General features: G+C 44.9%; 1 protein-coding gene across 1 annotated transcript in view; it reads right to left on the reverse strand.

The window, feature by feature from the left end:
• Positions 1 to 26,908, reverse strand: part of OTC (ornithine transcarbamylase) — a 69,159-nt gene that overhangs the window by 39,950 nt on the left and 2,301 nt on the right. Inside the window, exon 2 of the mRNA XM_069761619.1 lies at positions 2,931 to 3,060. Coding sequence (XP_069617720.1) covers positions 2,931 to 3,060 — 130 coding nt within the window. The remainder of the gene's footprint in view (positions 1 to 2,930; positions 3,061 to 26,908) is intronic.

The following is a 26,908-nucleotide window of genomic DNA, read 5'->3' on the forward strand; positions in this document are numbered from 1 at the left end:
CTCAAGTAGGTTCCCACACCGTATAAAGCTAAGAAGAATACTTGGCACTCAACTTTGGAAGATTATTTTGTGTTTAATGCAGTCAGAAATCAAAACGTTTCGGCCTGGTTTGGCCTTCATCAGTTACAGACTGCACGGTATGTGCGTAGTCTTGTCAAATTAGTGAGTAGGACTGTTGTAAAAGGATCACTTTAAATGAACGCTGTGGAAACTGTGACTATCAGTGTCAGAAGGATGAAAACTGCCGGCCGGGCCTGTGATAAGAGACAGTGCGTGTGTGTGTCCTGCATTAATGCGGTATCCACCGGTATTCACTGCTGACTAGCGGTGGATACCGCGTTGATGCAGGACACACGCGCGCACTGTCTGTTATCACAGCCCCGGCCGGCAATGTTCATCCTTCTGACACTGATAGTCACAGTTTCCACAGCGTTCATTTAAAGTGATCTTTTTACCACTGTCCGACTCACTAAATTGGACAAGACACATACTGTGCAGTCTGTAACTGATGAAGGCCAAACAGGGCCGAAATGTTTTCATTTCTAACTGCATTAAACACAAAATAATCTTCTAAAGTTGAGTGCCAAGTATTCTTCTTAGTTATGCTCTGGGTTAATAACCCTGACTGCGCTGCAAGAATTTTTTTATTTTTTACACTTTTTTTTTAATCCTGTAGTTTTGCAGCATTTTATTTGCGGCAAAACTGCAGCAAGATGATGAATGTGGCAAGAAAATGTCAGAGCCAATAGAAAAATGTGAAGTACACTACAAACTGCCTTATTGTTTATTTTTCTTACACTGTTGGTGTGTTTTTGTGTGCCTACACATTATTTTTACATGGGTGCTATAGTGTTTTGTCATGACCACCCCCTCAAACTGGATCTATTTCCAAACAATAAAAACAACATCTTTTTAAGCACTTCCTGACTGCTGTCCTCTTGATAATCTCAAAATCTTGAGAAAATTCTTTCATTAGTGAGAGGGTGGTTGAGATGGATTTGTAAGGGTATGTTTCCACGTGCCTAAATGGCTGCCCTTTGGACGCAACGGATTCCCCGCTCTGCCCAAAGCCCTGTCCCCTTTTGTACGCGTAGTGATTCCGCCTGTGTTCATTGAACACAGGTGGAATCACTGCATCCTACACATAGGACTGTGGTATTTATCAAGTGGAGACGGAGTGTCTCCACAAGTTAAATAGACATGCTGCGGTCTATAAAGATGTCCCGCATGTCCTGAAACGCAGGGTCGCCGGATGCGGCCGCGCCCACATAGTGGAGACGGGATTTCATAAAATCCCCTCCAGTATGCTGTAACATCTGGCCGCTGCGGCTGTACGCAGTGTCCAATCTGCAGCAAATCCTGATGTAATATGGCACGTGGAAACAAACCCTGAGAGTGTGACAGGAGCAGTCATACAACTCTCCCCCTAAAGACAACATTTGCAGGAATTGTACAGGAATAAATGCTAGAATATGGTTTTATTGTATGAGCAAAGTAAAACTTGAAACTTCATTGAATTTTATAGGTACTAATATGCGTAGTAAACGTATTGTGAATGTATAATGTATTTTATGTAAAACATTTCGGGAAAGTTTAGGGATAAGCTTAGGATATCATAAGGTGTAGCAAAGGACATAGGGATTAAGCTAGAGTAGGGAAAGTGCAGTTTTGGGCATATTAGATATAGGAAGTAAGTTGCACAGGTTTAGGAACAGTTAAAGAGTTGGGACTAGCCCAGCCAAGGGAGGAAGCTAGGTTAGATAACAAGGGGAGAACTTCCTTATAAGATTCGATAGTAGAAGTGATAGCAGAAGTCCTAGGACAGAGGGCTGAGGACACAAATGTAGACTGTTAGAAAGCATGAGAATGGCCACAATAAACTTCAGCAGATCTTCCCTGAAATGTCCGGTGCATATGGGCCAAATTAGGCACACAACCCTGCCATAATCTCTTTCCACATGGGGAAGCTGGATGGGTAATCGCATACAGAGGTTGGGTCAGGACTTATGGGAGCTGCAAAGACGGACGGAGTATCTGAGAAGACAGAGATGTCAGTAAGGAAAGGGATAGTTCAGGCTAAAGGCACCGTTACTGCGACAACATATTGTGCTGTAACAATTGAACTTGGACTGCTCAGTAATGTTAAACTGTTTGAAAATAACCAGGTGTTCCCTATTGAATGTGCAGATGTTTCTGTATCTGGGATCATCGAACGTAATTGTTATACAGTACACCCACAGCACAAGGGAAGCGAGACACTATTTACTTATGGGGTGCCAGGTTGTGGGAACACAGCAGCCCCTCACCCAAGACTACTGCCCTGTGCACCTTACAGATCATCTGTACCAAACTGAGACATTGATGACAGAAGATCATGTCAGGATTTACCAAGTTGGCGTTTCTTGGTTACCTTGGGAATTCTGAATTTTGAAAGACCGGACGACTTTTTCACAGATTATGGTGAATTTTGTACCCTGTTCTTTATGGGATAATTTGTTGGTGTATATAGAAAATTATAAGTAAAAAAAAAAAATGTAAAAAAATATGGCAGTGGCAAAGATGCCACAAAAGACATCCAAAAAGAAGTTAGAAAAGACTCATCAGTAAAAACACTGCCAATGTTTCTGTCAATTGCTCTAAAACCCATGCTAGTACGCTGGCCAGGGTGTGATTGCAACTCTTACAGCTACGCCCCTGGGTGGCACACTAGATTTTCTTGGGCATGTCTTTAGGCTGCTCTGCAGTATCACCCTGTGAGCAATGCTTCTTTGGGGAGCAACCCTAATAATTAGCAATAAATAAAAAGGTCCATATCTGTGGACACAAAAATGGCTTATTCAAGGTAATAAAATAAGTGCAAAAACTGTCCATTTCATTTTACAATGTACATAATATGTCATGTGAGCACACATTCATGATTTTCTTCTCACCTCTCCTTTTTGTTTTATCCTGTGTTTCAAATCTGCTGATACCCATAGAAAATGCTTTATTTCTTCAGCATTGAAGTTTTTCAGTGTTAAAAGATCACAACCTTTCAACTGTAGATTACTATGAGAAGACCTGTAAGTGAAGAACATGCCACGGTCAATTTGTGCATGCTAAGGCTGAGGTTACACCATGTTTTTGGGAAATGTAGTCACGTAACAGTTATTTAACAAAATATATACACACACGTACAGTATATGGAAACAGGGAGTAAAGAAATGGGTGCCAAACCTTAGGTTCCTCAAAATTCCCCCTTTTACTCAGAGACCATCTTTACACACTCTTGGCATTCTCTCAAGCAGCTTCATCAGGTAGTCACATGGAATGGCTTTCAATGAACAGATATGCCTTGCCAAGAGTTTATTTGTGGTATCACCAGCGTTCAGAAAGTGTATGTGACCATCAGGCGTGTTTTGCAGGGGCAGTGTTGGTACACTGTTCCAAACAATGCTGAGCCTATTCCACAACTGTTCTTTGCGAGAATATGGCAAGAACCTCTCAGCCAAGTAAATAAGTAAAGAGAAACAATGGTCCATCATTTCTTTCAAACATAAATGTTAGTCAAACTGGAAAACTGACAGAACCTTGATGGCATCCTCAAGCAGAGTTATGAAAATGATAAATTGCTGTGATGAAACTGATTCTCATGACAAATGCCCCAAGAATGGAAGACTAAGAACTATCTCTACTGCAGAGGTTAGTTCATCAGAGTTGCCAACCTCAGAAACGGCAAGTTGACTGTCACGGGGTTACCGCAACAGTGAGGAGCCTTAAGACCGCAGTGTCTGATTGCTCTCTGACGCTGAGATAAAGCACTTCATTTTAACGGTGTTTATTCCTTCTGGCAGAAGGCCATTTTGGATATCCCTGTGAGCTCAGTTAGTGCCTCTATCCCCTTTATAATTTGGACTCTGATACAAATGCTAGTTAGAGCTAGCATTTGCTGCATGGCTAACAGAGGGAGAGGAGTTCATATGAGTATGAGAGTTGGAGGAGTTATCAGTGACTGTTGCTTGGTTTGAATGTGTGATAACTCCCTATCCTCTGTTCTGATTTATTTCCCTACCTCCACGCCAAGATGCATTCCTCTGTTATATGTGAGTGAAAATTGAGATCTCGTTGCCGAGATCTCAATCTGTGCATCCGCCACCTCCAGTGGCGGGGGTTCCGAGCTCTCACAAAATGTTGCCAGAGTCCTTGCACCACCGAGCACTGCCGAACCAGGCTGGGATGGGAGTGAGATCAGAGAGAAGTCACATACAATGTTACAATGTTTCTCTAGTCTGCTATGGATGGCAAAATGTCCAATTTTTGCATAAGTTCTATGCAGCTCATTAAAAAAGTGGATGAATCCAGCTGTTATATGTGTATGCACATCAAATGCAGTTACAAATGTAGTGTGAACTTAATCCCTAAACCCAAGGATTTGACTACAGACATGTATTAGCTTCTCTTCAGGATATTTTACTTTCAAAGAATAGCTTTATCTAGTTTCTTTATGCCAGAATTAATTTTCATTTTTGGAAAAATGAAAAACAGCTATAAAATGACAAGTGATGTGTCCCTCTCTGTCCTAAGGCCTTTTCCCTCTTTGACTTGTGTACACCTTACAATTTACAGTATGGGTGCATGCATATATTTCAACTTGTATTCTAATTTTATAAATTCAATGAAGTCTCATGGTAAATTAAACATCATGGACTCCAGACTGAGAAATGTTGCCTACACAAATTAACTGTAGCGGAATATCAGGCCACGAGGAACATTCATTCTGCTGCTAATTCGCTAATTCATTTAGGTCATAGAGGAATTTGTAAACTGAATACATTTAGATAATCACCCACCAGACCGGTGGGGGTCTATTAAGTTTTTAATCTCATGATATAAACAATAATGTTTTCATCTAGTGGCAGCAAGCAGACGGGTCTAAATAAAGAGAAGTATTCAAATATATGTCAGAAAGCTGTCCAAACTTGAATTATATAATGTAGCTGTAATTATATCATTGTCCGCACTTGCACTATTGTAAATTGTGTGAATGAGTATTAAAAGGACCTTTCATCAAATTTTTCATGTTGAACTGGACAAAGATTGTAATAGTGGTTGCAGAGAATTTTTTCCCCTCTCTGTTGCAGAAATATTAACAATCACAATCAAAGCATTTGACACCAAATGAGTAAATTTTTGTTAAGTCCCAGTGGATGCTATTAGATACTGTATATACTCGAGTATAAGCCGACTCGAGTATAAGCCGAGGCACCTAATTTTGCCACGGAAAACTGGGTAAGTTATTGACTCGAGTATAAGCCAGGTATGCATAGTCCCCTCATCCCTGTTCAGCTATGTGTGGCTCCCCCGGTCTCCTAGTTGTATGCATGGCTCAGTGTCCTCCCCCTACTATGCTTGGCGTAGTGTCCTCCCAGTCCTCCCCCTTGTATGCATGGCTCTGCATCCTCCCTCGTCCTCCTCACCCTCCTCGCGCAGTCGTGCACGTCCCTGCATCTCCGTTGTCCAGCACCGGCAGCTCTCCTCTCCTCTGCTCAACGGTCACGTGGTACCGCTCATTAAGGTAATGAATATGTGCTCCACGCCTATGGGAATGGAGACGCGTATATATATTCATTACCTTAATGAGCGGTACCACGTGACTGCTGAGCAGAGGAGAGGAGAACTGCCGGCGCTGGACAACGGAGATGCAGAGATGTGCAGGACCGCACGAGGAGGGTGAGTATGATGTCACAGTTCCTGGCTCCTGCCGCTGCTCCCCCTCCCCCGCCGGCTTTCTGGGACCATGACTCGTGTATAAGCAAATGTGCTGAAAATCTCAACTTATACACTAGTATATATGGTAGTTTTTACTGGGGGTGTGCACTTCTTCCTCCTGTATGATGCTGACCAATCATAAACAGGCAGCAATACAGCAGAAAAAAAGAACAAAAATAACTTAGAAAAGTATTCTTTAGAGATTTAATGACACTTATGTCTACTGTGCTCAAGCAACTTGTAATCGCTTTGCATTGAGAGCAGGCTGTCATTATGTCTCACACAAGAGAAGTCTGTTCTGGGTTACTCCTATGTGAGATGAAATGATACTCTTCTTTGATCTCACTTCAGAGTGATTACAAGTTGCCTTTGCAGAATAGACATTAGTGCGATTATTGACACATCTCTGAACAGGCAGTTTGGGAGAGAAGCAGCACAGCAGAGGAGGAGAACTGATTGAAACATTTTTAAGTTGAAACAGCTAAACTCAGCTATACTGCTCCTCCCCCAACAAGGACCTTATCTGAATGGTTTTGATCATCCATGATTTCTAATCATGAACGAGGTTAAGGTACCGTTACACTGAACGACTTACCAACGATCACGACCAGCGATACAACCTGGCCGTGATCGTTGGTAAGTCGTTGTGTGGTTGCTGGGGAGCTGTCACACAGACAGCTTTCCCAGCGACCAACGATCAGGGAAAAGACTTCGGCATCGTTGAAACTGTCTTCAACGATGCCGAAGTCCCCGCCGGTGAGCGCCGGCCGGTCGTAAAGCAGGGCACATGACGTCACCGCTGTACTCTGCTTTACGGCCGGCCGGCGCTCACAGTGGACGCCGGGGGACGTGACAGACATCGGAATGTGAGTATGCACTGTTTTTTTTTTTTTACTTTTACAATGGTGACCAGGGTAAATATCGGGTTATTAAGCGCGGCCTTGCGCTTAGTAACCCGATATTTACCCTGGTTACCAGTGAACACATCGCTGGATCGGCGTCACAAACGCCGATCCAGCGATGACAGCGGGTGATCAGCGACCAAAAAAAGGTCCTGATCACTCCCAGCGACCAACGATCTCCCAGCAGGGACCTGATTGTTGGTCGCTGTCACGCATAACGATTTTGTTAACGATATCATTATTACGTCACAAAAAGCAACGATATCATTAACGAATTTGTTATGTGTGAAGGTACCTTTAGACTAAGAGATCAGGCTGTCTGTCATACATCGCACACATTGAGAAACCTGCCCTGAGCTATGTTGGGGGTGTGTTCTTTTTCCCTTAGGCTGCCGTCACACTAGCAGTATTTGGTCAGTATTTTACATCAGTATTTGTAAGCCAAAACCAGGAGTGGGTGATAAATACAGAAGTGGTGCATATGTTTCTATTATACTTCTATTTTATGTTTCTATTATACTTTTCCTCTATTTGTTCCACTCCTGGTTTTGGCTTACAAATCCTGATGTAAAATACTGACCAAATACTGCTAGTGTGACGGATGCCTTAGAGTTGCTGCCTGAAATAAGAAGAAAATACCTGGATCTGATAACACCGACTTGGACTTAACAAAAGTTAACTTATTAAGTATCAAATACTTTGTTTGCTAATATCTCTGTAACGGAAATGTGAATTTATAAAACAAAACATTTTATTTCACTCTGCAGCTGTTATTGCATTGTATGTCCAGTACAACAGTGAAAATTTGGTAAAAGCTCCTTTTTAAGCCTTTCGAAATTGAATGACTATTAAAACCCGGCGTGCTCTGTGCTAGTGTTTGGCAAGGAGCCTGGATTTTCTGTTACTATAGTCTCAAGATGAAGATAAAGCAGGATTGCACATTGCTGACACAGTGACATTGTGTTCACTTACATGACACATGACAAATTATGTTATTTAAGTTTGACTTGGAGGAAATAAGTTTATGAAAAACAAGAAGGTATTCATCTAGTCATATGAGATATTTACTATGAACATTATATTAAATAAAGCAATTACTTACACCTTAACTAGTTCCTATACACATGAAAGCTCGACTAAGCTGAAAGTCCACATGTTATCTAAAGTATGGGGAAAGCTGAGTAATAATGATTGTATAATAAAAGGTGAAGAAATTAAAACAGTCCAAACCCTTTCATTCCCAACATCACATGGCAGGGAAGAGTTATTATATCGGTGGGCTTGGACAACTTTCACATAATATTTAGGTTACTGAATCTTCTCTTTAATATTCTTTTTATGAAAGTTTACATGAAGAGTTGTATTATATGGATTTATAAAACTATTCGGTTTGCATTACATGGGCACTATGGGCAGTTTTCAACATAAGTGCCAGACTAAGAACACTGCCCAGAGCCAGCATCGGGAGCATTCGCATTGACAACATACAATGCTGATTTAGTGTGGCTCCTTCACGGGCACCACATTACTGCATGGAAGAAAGGCCTGGCATTCTACTTCTGTATTATGCTAAGAAAATTTGATGGCTAGTACAACTAATGGAATTCTAGATAGTACTGGAAGATACATCCCCTAGGATAGAAGGCACTCAACAAGCTACTGGGAAAGAGCCGATGGTCTACCTGAGTATGATCAATGCTCATGACATGCCAGGATCAAAGCCATGAGGACATTTTGGTGTTGAAATTGCTTGGTCAAAAGGGAAGATCAAAGCCAAGATGGACTGAACAGGACTAGACTTACTCGGAATTGGGGAATTAAGATGGACTAAATCTGGACATTTCCAGTAAAACGAACATTAGGTCTATTATTCTGGCAATGATAACTGCAGAAAAAAACGGTGTCGGAACAATAGAAGGAACAAGGCGAAGAGGAAGAACAGCAATTCAATAGCTTGATACTATCAAGATAATGGCAGATGAGACCCTGGTGGACCCATCTAGGTTTACACAAGATTGAGCTGAAGGCCGTTAAACAAAATAATAATAATTACAAAAAGGAACATAAACAAGATGCAGTATTCCCAAAATACATGTGGCCAAGCTGTGTGCCTGAAAATGAAATAAACTGCAACAAAATAAAACTAATTGAGCGTAGCATTCTTTTTACATCTGAATTGGAATCTCCATCGCAGAAATATTGAAGGAAAATTTGAAGGATAAGCTAATCAAAATTACTGGATAAGGTAAACTGTTATATCTAAATATTAATGGTGAAAACAGAGAATAAGTAATTATTATTTATTATGCTTTGCTTATATCATACTCACACTTTACTGACATTATCACCACAGGGTCCATTGGGGCTCACAATCTAAATTCCCTTTCAGTATGTCTTTGGAGTGTGGAAGGAAACACATGGAGAACATACAAACTCCTTGTAGATGTTGTCCTTGGTGGGATTTGGACCCAGGACCCTAGTGCTGGAAAGCAACAGTGCTAACCACTGAGCCACCATGCTGCCCATGTAAGGTTAGGGATGGCAAGTTGGGTGACATTACAAGATGTAGGCATTGTAGCATGTTTTCTTTCACCAGGCATAGACAATGATTCTGTTTGTTTTGTAATGACAGTTCCTTAACTGCCTGCTATTGGGGGAAAATTTGGTGTTCTTGGGGTGATGAGCTGTGTTGGTTTGGGGCCAGACATAGCATTTATCTTGGTGGACAAAAAGTGAAATTTTGTTCTCATCTGACCACATTACCTTCCTCCATGCATTTGGGGAGTCCCCCACATGACTTTTGGCAAACTCAAATAAAGCCTTACAATTTTTGTGTGTAAGTAAAGGCTTTTTTCTGCCCACTCTTCCATTAAGGCCACCTCCAGGGCCAGTTTTAGACAAAGTGGGGACCTGGGCAAAAGTTCAAAGTGGGGCCCCAAATGCTCACATATTGCACCATCATACAGAAACATTTATTTTGTATTTACATGCGGTGAGTTCAGGCTGTTAAATGAGTGTGATCGACAATATTAAAGTAGTTCAACACTTGTTTCCCAGCCTCTTTACTCCAGCTTAGGAAGAATGATGGGTACAGATAGTCATCAGTACAGTATAATGCAGGTCCTATATAGTACATATAGTATAATGGACTGACCATGGTCCTTGATAGAGTATAATGCATCCCCCTCACAGTATAATTCAGGCCCCTCAGAGTATAATGCAGCCCCCCTCAGGGTATAATACAGCCCCCCCTCAGAGTATAATGCAGCTCCATACACATAGTATAAGGCAGCCCCCCACACAGTATAACTCAGCCCCCCTCACAAACACACACAGTATAGTTCAGCCCCAAACACACAGTATAATGCAGCAACCCCACATACACAGTATAATGCATCCTCCCCACACACAGTATAATGCAGCCCCCCACACAGTATAATGCAGCCCTCACCCACACACAGTATATTGCAGCCTCCCCCACACAGTATAGTACAGCCCCACCACACACTGTATAGTGAAGCCCCCCTCACACAGTATAGTGCAGCCCCCACACAGTATAATGCAGCCCCACACATACATTATAATGCAGCCCCCCACACACAGTATAGTGCAGCCCCACTACACAAGTGTAATACAACCTCCACACAGTATAGTGCAGCTCCCCCACACACAGTTTAATGCAGTCCCCCCACACACAGTACAATGCAGCCCACACACAGTATAATGCAGCCCACACGCAGACACAGTATAGTGCAGCCCCCACACAGAGTATAATGTAGCCCCCACAAACAGTATAGTGCAGCCCCCCACACACTATAATGCATACACACTATAATGCATATACACACACAATACTTACCTCTCCTCCTTGTTCCCCCGCTGCTCTGGCTTCTGCAGAGCATCTCATCAGCTCCACTGCTGGCACACACTGAGTCACAAGCAGAGGGGGAATGATGGGATAGGGAGCGTCATCTGACCCTCTCTCCTCCATCACTGCTTCCAACTGTATCTGCATCTATTATACCGATAAGTTGAATGCACTATGGCGGAGCTGTGTTGGGCCCCTCTTACTCATGGGTCCCATAGCGGCTGCGTGGTATGCCGTTATTAGTGGCATGCCACTGGCTGGGGCCCCTGGAGGAGAGGGGGCCCTAGGAAGCTGCCTGGTGTGCCTGCCCCTAACGCCAACCCTGACCAACTCTATGGAGTTTACGGCTTATTGTGATCGTATGGCCAGACACTCCAGTCTCAGCTTGGGTACTCTGCAGCTCCTTCAGGGTTACCTTTGGTCCCTGCACTGCCTTTCTGATAAATGCCCTCCTTACCCGGGCTAAGCGTTTGATGAGCAGCCATCTCTTGGCAGGTTTGTTGTGGTACCATTTTCTTTCAATTTGATCATAAGGAATTTGAAAGTGCTTTTGGACATCATCAGATATATTGATTTTTTTTTTATAACCCTGACTTGTACTTCTCAACAACTTTGTCCCTGACTTGTTTGGAGATCTCCATGGTCTTCATGGTGTTGTTTGGTTAGTGGTGTCTCTTGCTTAATGCTGTGGCAGCCTCTGTGACCTTTCAGAAAGGATGTGTATATTGACAGACATGTGACCCTTAGGTTGCACACAGGTGAGCTTCCTTTCACTAAGCATGTGACTTATGAAGATAATTGCTTGCACCAAACATTTTTCAGGGCTACATTGCAAAATGGGTGAATACATATGCACATGCCAATTGTTAGTTATTTGATCCCATAAATTTAATTTATGCCTACATTTTTCTCACCTCATTTCATGAACTTACACAATTTAGTGCTGATGCATCACACACAAATCAGATAACAAAAATATTTAAACCCCAGTTGTCATGTAACAAAATAGGTAAAAATACAAGGGGGTAAATACTTTCAACAAGTCACTATATATACTGTATATACACATATACTGTATATAGAGTGGGGACAATAAGTATTTGATACACTGCCAATTTTGCAAGTTTTCCCACCTGCAAAGTATGGAGAGGTCTGTAATTTTTATCATAGGTACACTTCAACTGTAGGAGACAGAATCTAAAAATACACTCAGAAAATCACATTGTACAATTTTTAAATAATTAAATTGCATTTATTGCATGAAATAAGTTAGTTTTTCTTTAAAGCGAACCTGTCAGCAGGATTGTACTCAGTAAACAACAGACAGTGTCAGGTCGGCGCCGTTACACTGAATAAAATGATACTTTGCTTGATGAAATCCGTCTTGTGATTGTGGATTAATCTTTATCTTCAGTTTTGTGTTAATGATGTGCTCGTGCTGCGGGGTGGCCTGTGGGGGGTCTTCATGTGGTGCTCTGATTAGCTATTCATACTGAAGACTAGGGTTGAGCGAAACGGGTCGAACATTTTCAAAAGTCGCCGACTTTTGACAAAGTCGGGTTTCATGAAACCCGATCCGACCCCTGTGCGGGGTCGGCCATGCGGTACGCGACTTTCGCGCCAAAGTCGCGTTTCAATGACGCGAAAAGCGCCATTTCTCAGCCAATGAAGGTAAACGCAGAGTGTGGGCAGCGTGATGACATAGGTCCTGGTCCCCACCATCTTAGAGAAGGGCATTGCAGTGATTGGCTTGCTGTCCGCGGCGTCACAGGGGCTATAAAGGGGCGTTCCCGCCGACCGCCATGTTACTGCTGCTGATCTGAGCCTAGGGAGAGGTTGCTGCCGCTTCGTCAGAAGCAGGGATAGCGTTAGGCAGGGTCCATTAACCACCAAACCGCTTGTGCTGTAGCGATTTCCACTGCCCAACACCACCTTCGGTGTGCAGGGACAGTGGAAGCTACATTTTTTTTTTTTCTTTTACCTCAGCGCTGTAGCTCATTGGGCTGCCCTAGAAGGCTCCCTGATAGCTGCATTGCTGTGTGTACGCCGCTGTGCAAACCAACTGCTTTTTTCAAAGCACAAATCCTCTTGTTCCTTCCTTTCTGCACAGCTATCTTGTTTGTTTGTACACACTTTTTATTTAATTTGTGCATCAGTCCACTCCTTATTGCTGCCTGCCATACCTGGCTGAGATTACTGCAGGGAGATAGTAATTGAAGGACAGTTCCTTTTTTTTTTTTTTTTTTTGTGGGAGATTAAGATTGGCATTTCTGCTAGAGTGCCATCCCTGTCTGTGTCATCTCTCACTCAGTGGGCCATAGAAAGCCTATTTATTTTTTTGCTTGATTTGGGTTCTAAAATCTACCTGAAAAAATCACTACATCAATCAGTGGGAGAAAAATATTGGCCTCAGGGCTTGTGTGCCACTCCTTACTCCTGTGTGTGCCATCTCTCAGTGGGCCATAGAAAGCCTATTTATTTTTTTGCTTGATTTGGGTTCCAAAATCTACCTGAAAAAATCAATAAATCCATCAGTGGGAGATTAATATTGGCCTTTGGGCTTGTGTGCCAGTCCTAAGTGTGCCATCTCTCTCTCTCAGATAGTGGGCCATAGAAAGCCTATTTATTATTTTTTTTATTGGGTTTATAAATTTTCCCTGGAAAAAAAAAAAAAAAGTGGGAGATTAATATTGGCCTCTGGGCTTGTGTGCCAGTCCTGAGCGTGCCATCTCTCTCACAAATAGTGGGCCATAGAAAGCCTATTTATTTTTTTGGTTGATTTGGGTTCTAAATTCTACCTGAAAAAATCAATAAATCAATCAGTGGGAGATAAATATTGGCCTCTGGGCTTGTGTGCCACTCCTGACTCCTGTGTGCGTCCTCTCTCACTCAGTGGGCCCTAGAAAGCCTATTTTTTGTTTTATTTGGTTTCTAAATTATTCCTGAAAAAATCATTTTTTTTTTTTTTTTTTTCTAAAGTCTCCCTGAAAAAAAAAAAAAAAATCAAATCAGTGGGAGATTAATATTGCCCTTTCTGCTTGTGTGCCAGTCTTGACTCCTGGGTGTGCCATCTCTCTCTCTCCAATTGTGGGCCATAGAAAGCCTATTAATTTTTTTGCTTGATTTGGGTTCCAAAATCTACCTGAAAAAATCACTAAATCAATCAGTGGGAGATAAATATTGGCCTCTGGGCTTGTGTGCCACTCCTGACTCCTGTGTGCGTCCTCTCTCACTCAGTGGGCCCTACAAAGCCTATTTTTTTTTTATTTGTTTTCTAAATTCTCCCTGAAACAATCATTTTATTTTATTTTGTTTCTAAATTCTTCCTGAAAAATTCATTTTTTTGTATTTTTTTTTCTAAAGTCTCCCTGAAAAAAAAAAATAAAAAATCAAATCAGTGGGAGATTAATATTGCCCTTTCTGCTTGTGTGCCAGTCTTGACTCCTGGGTGTGCCATCTCTCTCTCTCTCTCTCCAATTGTGGGCCATAGAAAGCCTATTATTTTTTTAGCTTGATTTGGGTTCCAAAATCTACCTGAAAAAATCACTACATCAATCAGTGGGAGATAAATATTGGCCTCTGGGCTTGTGTGCCACTCCTGACTCCTGTGTGCGTCATCTCTCACTCAGTGGGCCATAGAAAGCCTTTTTTTGTTTTATTTGTTTTCTAAATTCTCCCAGAAAAAATCATTTTATTATATTTGGTTTCTAAATTCTTCCTGAAAAAATCATTTTATTCTATTATTTTTTTTTCCTAAAGTCTCCCTGAAAAAAAAAAAAAAATCAAATCAGTGGGAGATTAATATTTACATTTGTGCTTCAGTGACAGTCCTGCGTGTGTGGCATCTCTCTCATTTGTTGCCACCAACAACAGAGTGTGTAACATTGTGCCTGATTTTCGTTGTGGTCTCACTCACCTGTAAAGGGGTAGCTAAATCATACTGAAAGGGAACCTGTCACCCCGTTTTTTGAGATTGAGCTATAAATACTGTTAAATAGGGCCTGCGCTGTGTGTTCCTATAGTGTATGTAGTGTACCCCGATTCCCCATGTATGCTGAGAAATAACTTACCAAAGTCGCCGTTTTCGCCTGTCAATCAGGCTGGTCAGGTCGGGAGGGCGTGGTGACATCGGTGGTTCTTCCTCAGCTTTACGTTGGTGGCGTAGTGGTGAACAAGCAGCGCGCGATCTGCGCTGTAATCCCTTGCATCGGTGGGGGCGGCCATCTTCCTGGGGCCGCGCGTGCGCAGATCGAGTGCTCTGCTGCACGGGGCTTCAGGAAAATGGCCGCGGGATGCCGCGCGTGTGCATTAGAGATCGCGGCGGCCATTTTCCCAAAGCCGAGATGCAAACTCGGCTTTGGGAAAATGGCCGCCGCGATCTCTAATGCGCACGCGCGGCATCCCGCGGCCATTTTCCTGAAGCCCCGTGCAGCAGAGCACTCGATCTGCGCACGCGCGGCCCCAGGAAGATGGCCGCCCCCACCGACGAAAGGCATGACAGCGCAGATCGCGCGCTGTGTCTTCACCACTACGCCACTACGCCACCAACGTAAAGCTGAGGAAGAACCAGCGATGTCACCACGCCCTCCCGACCTGACCAGCCTGATTGACAGGCGAAAACGGCGACTTTGGTAAGTTATTTCTCAGCATACATAGGGAATCGGGGTACACTACATACACTATAGGAACACACAGCGCAGGCCCTATTTAACAGTATTTATAGCTCAATCTCAAAAAACGGGGTGACAGGTTCCCTTGAAGTTATAGCTCACCGTGTAAGTTGTGTGACAGCAACAAATACCGTTAGTTTGGTAACGTTTTTAAAACAATGAGGAAGTCTGGTGGAAGAGGTCGTGGCCGGGGACGTTCATTGTCAGCTGGTAATGAGGGTAGTGGTAGTGGTGGAGCATCAGGTGATCGTGGGAAAAAAAATATTGCATCTAAGTCTGGAGCTGTGGAGCCAGGTTCGTCGTCTGGCTACACAAGGCCTCGAACGCTCCCTTTTCTGGGAGTAGGAAAACCGCTTTTAAAGCCGGAGCAGCAAGAGCAAGTTTTGGCTTATCTTGCTGACTCAGCCTCTAGCTCTTTTGCCTCCTCTCGTGAAACTGGTAAAAGTAAAAGCAGCGCGTCGTTAGTGGATGTTCACGGTCAGGGACAAGTCGCTTCCTTGTCCTCTTCAGCAAAAACAACAACAGAGAAGAATGCAGCAGGCGACACAACGGGTTACTCCATGGAGCTCTTTACACATACCGTCCCTGGCTTAGAAAGTGAAGCAGTTAACAGTCCATGCCCATTACAAGTTGAATCTGACATGGAGTGCACTGATGCACAGCCACAGCCAGACTACTATGCTGGTCCTTTGACTCAGACCACAACATTGCCCTCGCAGGGTGCTGATCAAGAATCAGACCCTGATGAGACTATGTTGCCCCATCACGAACGCTATACCACCGACCGACAAGGTGACACAGACGAAGTTGCACACGAGCTACAAGAAGAGGTAATAGATGACCCAGTTCTTGACCCCGATTGGCAGCCATTGGGGGAACAGGGTGCAGGCGGCAGCAGTTCTGAAGCGGAGGAGGAGGGGCCGCAGCAGGCATCAACATCGCAACAGGTTCCATCTGCCGGGCCCGTATCTTGCCCAAAACGCGTGGCAAAGTCAAAACCTGTTGGAGGACAGCGTGGCCATCCGGTTAAAGCTCAGTCTGCAATGCCTGAAAAGGTATCCGATGCTAGAAAGAGTGCAGTCTGGCATTTTTTTAAACAACATCCAATTGATCAGCGCAAAGTCATCTGTCAAAAATGTTCAACTACCTTAAGCAGAGGGCAGAATCTGAAAAGTCTCAATACAAGTTGCATGCATAGACATTTAACCACCATGCATTTGCAAGCTTGGACTAACTACCAAACGTCCCTTAACCCCTTACCGGCATCGGACGTACTATACCGTCCGATGCCGGCTCCCCTGCTTTGATGCAGGGCTCCGCGGTGAGCCCGCACCAAAGCCGGGACATGTCAGCTGTTTTGAACAGCTGACATGTGCCCGTAATAGGCGCGGGCAGAATCGCGATCTGCCCGCACCTATTAACTAGTTAAATGCCGCTGTCAAACGCAGACAGCGGCATTTAACTACCGCTTCCGGCCGGGCGGCCGGAAATGACGTCATCGCCGACCCCCGTCACATGTCCGGGGGTCGGCGATGCGTCTCCATTGTAGCCATAGAGGTCCTTGAGACCTCTATGGTTACTGATTGCCCGTCGCTGTGAGCGCCACCCTGTGGTCGGCGCTCACAGCACACGTGCAATTCTGCTACATAGCAGCGATCAGCAGATCGCTGCTATGTAGCAGAGCCGATCGGCTTGTGCCTGCTTCTAGCCTCTCATGGAGGCTATTGAAGCATGGCAAAAGTTAAAAAAAAAAGTTTAAAAAAATGTGAAAAAAATAAAAAAAACATAAAAGTTTAAATCACCCCCCTTTCGCCCCAATCAAAATAAATCAATAAAAAAAATATCAAATCTACGCATATTTGGTATCGCCGCGCTCAGAATTGCCCGATCTATCAAATAAAAAAAAGTATTAACCTGATCGCTAAACAGCGTAGCGGGAAAAAAACTCGAAACGCCAGAATTACGTTTTTTTGGTCGCCGCGACATTGCATTAAAATGCAATAACGGGCGATCAAAAGAACGTATCTGCACCGAAATGCTATCATTAAAAACGTCATCTCGGCACGCAAAAAATAAGCCCTCAACCGACCCCAGATCACGAAAAATGGAGACGCTACGAGTATCGGAAAATGGCGCAATTTTTTTTTTTTTTTTTTTAGCAAAGTTTGGAATTTTTTTTCACCACTTAGATAAAAAATAACCTAGTCATGTTTGGTGTCTATGAACTCGTAATGACCTGGAGAATCATAATGGCAGGTCATTTTTAGCATTTAGTGAACCTAGCAAAAAAGCCAAACAAAAAACCAATGTGGGATTGCACTTTTTTTGCAATTTCACCGCACTTGGAATTTTTTTCCCGTTTTCTAGTACACGACATGCTAAAACCAATGATGTCGTTCAAAAGTACAACTCGTCCCGCAAAAAATAAGCCCTCACATGGCCAAATTGACGGAAAAATAAAAAAGTTATGGCTCTGGGAAGGAGGGGAGCGAAAAACGAACACGGAAAAACGAAAAATCCCCTGGTCATGAAGGGGTTAAGGTTGTAGCACCCTCGGCCAATGAAGCTATTCATCAACGCAACATCCCTTCCGGCAGTGTAGGGCCACCATTTTCTGCACCACCTGCAGTATCTGTGCAGGTTTCTTTGCCAGGCCAAAGAAGTCAGGGTCAGGGAATCACCAGTTTCGTAGTAGGAAACACTGCATCTAGGGCACCGGCGGCAACAATACCATCTCCCACCGTCTCTCAGTCTGCCATGTCCACCGGCACCCCCGCTAGTTCCACGATCTCCAGCTTTCCAGTCCAGCTCACCCTACATGAGACTATGGTTAGAAAAAGGAAGTACTTAGCCTCGCATCCGCGTACACAGGGTTTGAACGCCCACATAGCTAGACTAATCTCGTTAGAGATGATGCCCTACCGGTTAGTTGAAAGCGAAGCTTTCAAAGCCCTGATGGACTACGCTGTACCACGCTACGAGCTACCCAGTCGACACTTTTTTTCCAGAAAAGCCATCCCAGCCCTCCACCAGCATGTTAAAGAGCGCATCGTCCATGCACTCAGGCAATCTGTGAGCACAAAGGTGCACCTGACAACAGATGCATGGACCAGTAGGCATGGCCAGGGACGTTACGTGTCCATCACGGCACACTGGGTAAATGTGGTGGATGCAAGGTCCACAGGGGACAGCAAGTTTGGGACAGTTCTGCCTAGCCCACGGTCTAGGAAACAGTTGGCTGTAGCCATTCGCACCCCCTCCTCCTCCTCCTGCTCCTCGTCCTCCTGCAGAAGCGAGACCTCGTCCACAGACCGCAGTCGCACAACCACTCCATCCGCAGCTGCCACTGTTGCACACCAGGTCTCCCATTATGGGGCAGCTACTGGCAAACGTCAGCAGGCTGTATTGGCTGTGAAGTGTTTGGGCGACAACAGACACACCGCTGAAGTTCTGTCCGAGTTGTTGCAGAAAGAAACGGAGTCGTGGCTGGGCACTGTAGATCTTGAGGCAGGCAAGGTAGTGAGTGATAACGGAAGGAATTTCATGGCTGCCATCTCCATTTCCCAACTGAAACACATTCCTTGCCTGGCTCACACCTTAAACCTGGTGGTGCAGTGCTTCCTGAAAAGTTATCCGGGGTTATCCGACCTGCTCCTCAAAGTGCGTGGACTTTGCTCACATATCCGCCGTTCGCCCGTACACTCCAGCCGTATGCAGACCTATCAGCGTTCTTTGAACCTTCCCCAGCATCGCCTAATCATAGACGTTGCAACAAGGTGGAACTCAACACTGCACATGCTTCAGAGACTGTGTGAACAGAGGCGGGCTGTTATGTTTTTGTGGGAGGATACACATACACGGGCAGGCAGTAGGATGGCAGACATGGAGTTGTCAGGTGTGCAGTGGTCGAAGATTCAAGACATGTGTCAAGTCCTTCAGTGTTTTGAGGAATGCACACGGCTGGTTAGTGCAGAAAACGCCATAATAAGCATGAGCATCCCCCTAATGCGTCTGCTGATGCAAAGTTTGACGCACATAAAGGATCAGGCATCTGCAGCTGAGGAAGAGGAAAGCCTTGATGACAGTCAGCCATTGTCTGGCCAGGGCAGTGTACAGGACGAGGTAGCGGGCGAAGAGGAGGAGGAGGACGAGGAGGATGATGGGGATGATTATATTTTTAATGAGGAAGCTTTTCCGGGGCCAGTGGAAATTGTTGGCGCGGCAAGGCCGGGTTCTGGTTTTTGGAGGGACACAAGTGACGTGGATTTGCCTGAAACTGCCCCTCAACCAAGCACAACCACAGATTTGAGAACTGGAACTTTGGCCCACATGGCGGATTATGCCTTATGTATCCTCAAAAGGGACACACGCATAACAAAAATGATGAACGATGACGATTACTGGTTGGCCTGCCTCCTTGATCCTCGCTATAAAGGCAAATTGCAAAATATAATGCCACATGAGAACTTGGAACTAATATTAGCAACCAAACAATCAACTCTTGTTGACCGTTTGCTTCTGGCATTCCCTGCACACAGCGCCCGTGATCGTTCTAACACGAGCTGCAGGGGCCAGCAGACCAGAGGTGTTAGAGGGGCAGAAATCAGAAGTGTCGTTGGCCAGAGGGGTTTTCTGACCAGGTTGTGGAGTGATTTTGCTATGACCGCAGACAGGACAGGTACTGCAGCATCAATTCAAAGTGACAGGAGACAACATTTGTCCAGTATGGTTACTAACTATTTTTCATCCCTTATCGACGTTCTCCCTCAACCGTCATTCCCATTTGATTACTGGGCATCAAAATTAGACACCTGGCCAGAATTGGCAGAATATGCATTGCAGGAGCTTGCATGCCCGGCAGCTAGTGTCCTATCAGAAAGAGTATTCAGTGCTGCAGGTTCAATACTAACAGAAAAAAGGACTCGTCTGGCTACCCAAAATGTAGATGATCTAACCTTCATTAAAATGAACCACAACTGGATTTCGAAATCTTTTGCCCCACCTTGCCCGGCTGACACCTAGCTTTCCTATGTAAAGGTCTTGCCTGTGGACTATTCTGAACGACTTTTCCAATCTCGTAATTTGCAGCACCTGATTGTCCAGCATCCGACATGTTAACACCTCCCTAAATGGCCAAAGTCCCCACACGGGGCCGTGGTATCGCCACTTAGCGCCAGCACCCGTGAGAGTACTGTTTGTCTGAAGAGGTGGGTGTGCCCGCTTTTGGTCGACGGCACTGCCACTAGGTCCCTCATAGTACAATAAAGTGTCTGGCGGTGGTGGTGCGCACCCAACGTCAGACACACCGTTGTAATATGAGGGGCCCTGGGCCTGTACCGCCGGCCACAAGACAGTCCCCCCCCCCAGGTCAAACAGTGCTCTACCACTTGCAAAATTTTCTCTCATAGCTCCACCAATGTTTAGTCTATGCGCTGACATCCTTCAATGCCTGGCACTGTCAATACCATTGTATTGACATTTTTCTTATGTTAGGCCTTCGAAGCCTGTCTGCGGTCACTCCTTCCACTAGGCCTCCACTGACCTGTCTACTGCTGCCCGTGTTCCCCTGGAACCAATTTTAAATTGCCTACAGCCAGCCCAATTTATTATGTTAGGCCTTCGAAGCCTGTCTGCGGTCACTCCTTCCACTAGGCCTCCACTGACCTGTCTACTGCTGCCCGTGTTCCCCTGGAACCAATTTTAAATTGCCTACAGCCAGCCCAATTTATTATGTTAGGGCTTCGAAGCCTGTCTGCGGTCCCTCCTTCCACTAGGCCTCCACTGACCTGTCTACTGCTGCCAGGGTTCCCCTGGAACCAATTTTAAATTGTCTACAGCCAGCCCAATTTATTATGTTAGGGCTTCGAAGCCTGTCTGCGGTCCCTCCTTCCACTAGGCCTCCACTGACCTGTCTACTGCTGCCCGGGTTCCCCTGGAACCAATTTTAAATTGCCTACAGCCAGCCCAATTTATTATGTTAGGGCTTCGAAGCCTGTCTGCGGTCCCTCCTTCCACTAGGCCTCCACTGACCTGTCTACTGCCGCCCGTGTTCCCCTGGAACCAATTGTAAATTGCCTACAGCCAGGCCAATTTATTATGTTAGGGCTTCGAAGCCTGTCTGCGGTCCCTCCTTCCACTAGGCCTCCACTGACCTGTCTACTGCTGCCCGGGTTCCCCTGGAACCAATTTTAAATTGCCTACAGCCAGCCCAATTTATTATGTTAGGGCTTCGAAGCCTGTCTGCGGTCCCTCCTTCCACTAGGCCTCCACTGACCTGTCTACTGCTGCCCGGGTTCCCCTGGAACCAATTTTAAATTGCCTACAGCCAGCCCAATTTATTATGTTAGGGCTTCGAAGCCTGTCTGCGGTCCCTCCTTCCACTAAGCCTCCACTGACCTGTCTACTGCTGCCAGGGTTCCCCTGGAACCAATTTTAAATTGCCTACAGCCAGCCCAATTTATTATGTTAGGGCTTCGAAGCCTGTCTGCGTTCCCTCCTTCCACTAGGCCTCCACTGACCTGTCTACTGCTGCCCGGGTTCCCCTGGAACCAATTTTAAATTGCCTACAGCCAGCCCAATTTATTATGTTAGGGCTTCGAAGCCTGTCTGCGGTCCCTCCTTCCACTAGGCCTCCACTGACCTGTCTACTGCCGCCCGTGTTCCCCTGGAACCAATTGTAAATTGCCTACAGCCAGGCCAATTTATTATGTTAGGGCTTCGAAGCCTGTCTGCGGTCCCTCCTTCCACTAGGCCTCCACTGACCTGTCTACTGCTGCCCGGGTTCCCCTGGAACCAATTTTAAATTGCCTACAGCCAGCCCAATTTATTATGTTAGGGCTTCGAAGCCTGTCTGCGGTCCCTCCTTCCACTAGGCCTCCACTGACCTGTCTACTGCTGCCCGGGTTCCCCTGGAACCAATTTTAAATTGCCTACAGCCAGCCCAATTTATTATGTTAGGGCTTCGAAGCCTGTCTGCGGTCCCTCCTTCCACTAGGCCTCCACTGACCTGTCTACTGCCGCCCGTGTTCCCCTGGAACCAATTGTAAATTGCCTACAGCCAGGCCAATTTATTATGTTAGGGCTTCGAAGCCTGTCTGCGGTCCCTCCTTCCACTAGGCCTCCACTGACCTGTCTACTGCTGCCCGTGTACCCCTTGAACCAACATCAGAAAATATAAAAATAAGTATTTTGCTTATAAAAAAGAAAATACTGGAGAGATCTCAAATGCAGACATTTTAACATTAAAAACAAACACATACAACAAAAATCTGGTACAGTACTAAAAATGGCCACCAGCTACAATAACTTTCTCCTGCAAGTAGTTAACTGAAAGTTTTTTTCAATTTAAAACACAGATATGGCATCCACCGAGTGTTGTCCTGTCGCGTCTTCTTTATATTATTGCCAAGAAGATGCAAAACAATGAAAATAATAAAATCATTATTTACCAAAAAAATAGAGTAAGTCAAAACCACATTGCAAATAAACATTCATTACAAATAAAGAAGCAGGGCGCGTCCGAGGGTGAGTATATACCTAATAAGAATATAATCACCCTCGGACGCGCCCTGCTTCTTTCCGACAGCCTTCCTTCCTAAGAATAAGCCCTTCCATGGTGTAGAGAGAGGGTGTGTTACACTCCAAGGTGTTCCCCAGGTTGCCTTTCCTGAGCTTCGATCTTCATGCTCTCGTTTAGTAGTTGTCGGAAAGTAGGCTGCATTAGGCCTACAAAATGGGTATGGGGTGGAGAGAGATGGTGTGTTACACTCCAAGGTGTTCTCCAGGTTTCCTCGCCATTGCTTCGATCTTCCGACTCTCGTTTAGTAGTTGTAGAAAACTACACTGCATTAGGCCTACAAAATGGGTATCGGGTGGAGAGAGATGGTGTGTTACACTCCAAGGTGTTCCCCAGGTTGCCTTGCCATTGCTTCGGTCTTCCGACTCTCGTTTAGTAGTTGTAGAAAACTACACTGCATTAGGCCTACAAAATGGGTATCGGGTGGAGAGAGATGGTGTGTTACACTCCAAGGTGTTCCCCAGGTTTCCTTGCCATTGCTTCGGTCTTCCGACTCTCGTTCAGTAGTTGTAGAAAACTACACTGCATTAGGCCTACAAAATGGGTATCGGGTGGAGAGAGATGGTGTGTTACACTCCAAGGTGTTCCCCAGGTTTCCTTGCCATTGCTTCGGTCTTCCGACTCTCGTTCAGTAGTTGTAGAAAACTACACTGCATTAGGCCTACAAAATGGGTATCGGGTGGAGAGAGATGGTGTGTTACACTCCAAGGTGTTCTCCAGGTTGCCTTTCCAGAGCTTCGATCTTAATGCTCTCGTTTAGTAGTTGTTGGAAACTACACTGCATTAGGCCTCCAAATTGGCTATGGGGTGGAGAGAGATGGTGTGTTACACTCCAAGGTGTTCCCCAGGTTTCCTTGCCATTGCTTCGGTCTTCCGACTCTCGTTTAGTAGTTGTAGAAAACTACACTGCATTAGGCCTACAAAATGGGTATGGGGTGGAGAGACATGGTGTGTTCCACTCCAAGGTGTTCTCCAGGTTGCCTTTCCTGAGCTTCTATCTTCAGGCTCTCGTTAAATTGTGGTTAAATGGAACAACTGCATTTGGCGTACTAGTTGGTTTGGGGCCTACTAACAGTGTCTGCCGCTCCTTGCTGTTCTCCTGGTTTCCTGTCCTGAAATTCCGTTTTCAGGCGCTCGTTAAGTAGTTGTTAATGTTAGACTGCATTTGGCCTACTAGTTGGGTTGGGGCCTACTATCGGTGTCTGCCACTCCTTGCTGTTCTCCTCCACTGAACAAAGCTGCGCCGCCTGTTTACTACGGTTGCCAATTTTGAACTGCATTTCGACTACTTACTGATTTGGGCCTACTCTCTGTGTCAGCCTCTCATTCCAGTTGTCCTCCACTGCAATGCCCCCTGGTTATTCCTGTGTTACCAATTTTGAACTGCATTTAGCCAACTTTATTCTTTGGGCCTATATCTGTGTTTCCTCCTCATCCTGCCCATTGCCCAGCCAGTGATAGATGAGTCTGCTGGTACATTGACCCATAACGCAACATTCCCCGTGCACGCTACACAACAACATTGTGACCCTGCTGAAAGTCAGGTTGCTCTTCCCGCATACCATAGCACCTTACACGGGGACAAAGAGGAAGGTGCAGATGAAAGTGCAGGTTCCTTCATCAGGTGGTGGGAGGAATACTAGTTGGCGACGTCACTGGCACAGGGCCTCTCATAGTACGCAAAAGTGTTGCTGCCGGTGGGAGGCGCCCCCGCCGTGCAAACACACCGCTGTACTTTGAGGGGCCCTGTGCCAGTGCCAATGCCAACGAGTGGGCCCCCCCTGCTTGCTCAGGTTCACAGCACTTGCAAAGTTGAAATACTTACCTCTCCCTGCTCCACTGCCGTGACGTGGTCCAGATTTCCTGGGCCCACTAATTACTTGAACCAGCCCTACCCACCACAACTTTAGCCAAATGACCCCCAATTTCAAATGCCTTCCAATTATTATAAGGTAAATTACGCTTGACAAGCTTCATTAAGAAGAATGGATGGTTTTGACATTAAAATGGGCACTCTAGGTGTTTTCCTGGCCCCCACTCACTGCCGACTATGCTGCCCCATTGACTTGCATTGGGTTTCGTGTTTCGGTCGATCCCGACTTTACGTCATAATCGGCCGATTTCACTCGACCCGACTTTTGAGATAGTCGGGTTTCGCGAAACCCGGCTCGACTCTAAAAAGGTCAAGGTCGCTCAACTCTACTGAAGACTGCTGACAGGTCACTGATCCCTCACTGACCTGCCCCTTAATTTTCATACTACATAGAAAATTGTGTGGAAAAAATTAACATTCATCACGCCGGCGCCTGCATTGCAGCAAGGTAATTTCTTTTTCTCCACATAATACTATATGACTAAATCATAAATTAATATTTGCATATTAGCCATTGTATCATGCCACAGGGCACCGCCACCAGTGCCTGCATGATAAATATTCATTTTGTTTTCCACACAATATTCAATGCAGTATGGAAAATAAGGGGCAGATCAGTGAGAGATCAGTGACCTGTCATCATAAGCCATCCGTATGAATGGCTAAGCAAAGCACCACATGAAGACCCCCCTCAGGCCGCCCTGGAGCATGAAAATCTCATTAACTGAAAACTGCAAATAAAGATTAAACAACAACCACAAGACGGATTTCATCAACCAAGGTATCATTTTAATCAGTATAACAGCGCCGACCTTACAGTGTGTGTAGGTTACTGTGCACAATCCTGCTGACAGGTTTACTTTAAGAAGCCATCATGCTCAGTAATCCCAAAAAGAAGGTGCCATGATCTATAACATATGGAACTGCATTATGATATAAGGGGCTGCATTATACAACATGGGGCTGCATTATACATATGTGGGCTTTATTATACTACATGGAGTGTGTATTATACAATACAGGAGCTCCATTATATTATATGGGGGCTGCAGTATACTATACGGGGTGTGCATTATACTATATGGGGTGTATTATACTATATGGGGCCTGTATTATGTATATGGAGTCTGTAAACTATTCAAGAAAAATCTGAGCGCCAAGAGGCAAATATCGTTCTGTCACTCCCGAGTCTCTCTCTCTCTGTATGGCTAAGCAGTACTGTACAGCCACATATGTGGTATTTCTACATTCAGAAGAAATTGGGGGACAAATTTTGATGCCATTTTTACCCATTTCTCAGTGTGAAAATGTAAAATCTGGGGCTAATTTTTTTTTTCTTCACAGCACAATGGTATAAAATTCTGTAACACAACTGTGGTGTCGATATGATCACTGAACCCATAGATTAATTCACCAAGAGGTTTATTTTGCAAAATGCGGTTAATTCTGAGGAGTTCTGCTGCTTTGGCACCTCAGGGGCTCTCCCAGTGTGTCATGCCAGCCGCAAACCATAACAGTAAAATCTGCACTATAATATGGTGCTCCTTCCCTTCTAAGCCTTGTACTGTGATTGAAAAGTGTTTACCGTTTACATGTAGGCGCACTCCGGTGAAATTTTTACAACAAACGTCCATTTTTTGCTATTAGCCCTTAGAAAAATTAAAACTTGGTGATAAACAACATTTTAGTCGTGAAAATGTAGCTATTATTTCTTCACCACTCAATGGTATAAAAATCTGTGAGGAACAGATGATCACTGCACCCCTAGATGAATTCATTGGGGAGTGTAGTTTGTAAAATGAGGTCATGTATGGGGGAGACTCTTCTGTTCTGACACCTCAGGGGCTCTGCCTATGTGACATGGCACCCTCAAACTATCTCAGCAAAATCTGAACTCCAATATGGTATTTTTTCCCTTCTGAACTTTGCACTGTGCCTCAAAAGTAGTTTTTGACCAGGTATGGGATACTCAGGAGAAATTGCACAACACATTTTGGGGTCCATTTTCTCCTGCTATCCTTGTGAAAGTGAAAAAAATTGGGTTTAAAACAACAGTTTTGTGGGAAAAAAAAGTAACGTTGTAAAATTCTGTGAACCACCTTGGGGTTCAAGGTGCTCGCCACACATCTAGATGCATTCCTTGAGAAGTCTAGTTTTGAAAATGTGGTCATTTCTTGGGATTTTACACTGTTTAGGCACACCAGGGGCTCTCCAAACACGACATGACAACTGCACACAATTCCATCTAAAGGTACCTTGACACTGAGTAAC

The sequence above is a fragment of the Ranitomeya imitator genome, chromosome 3, assembly GCF_032444005.1.
Source record: "Ranitomeya imitator isolate aRanImi1 chromosome 3, aRanImi1.pri, whole genome shotgun sequence".
NCBI lineage: Eukaryota > Metazoa > Chordata > Amphibia > Anura > Dendrobatidae > Ranitomeya > Ranitomeya imitator.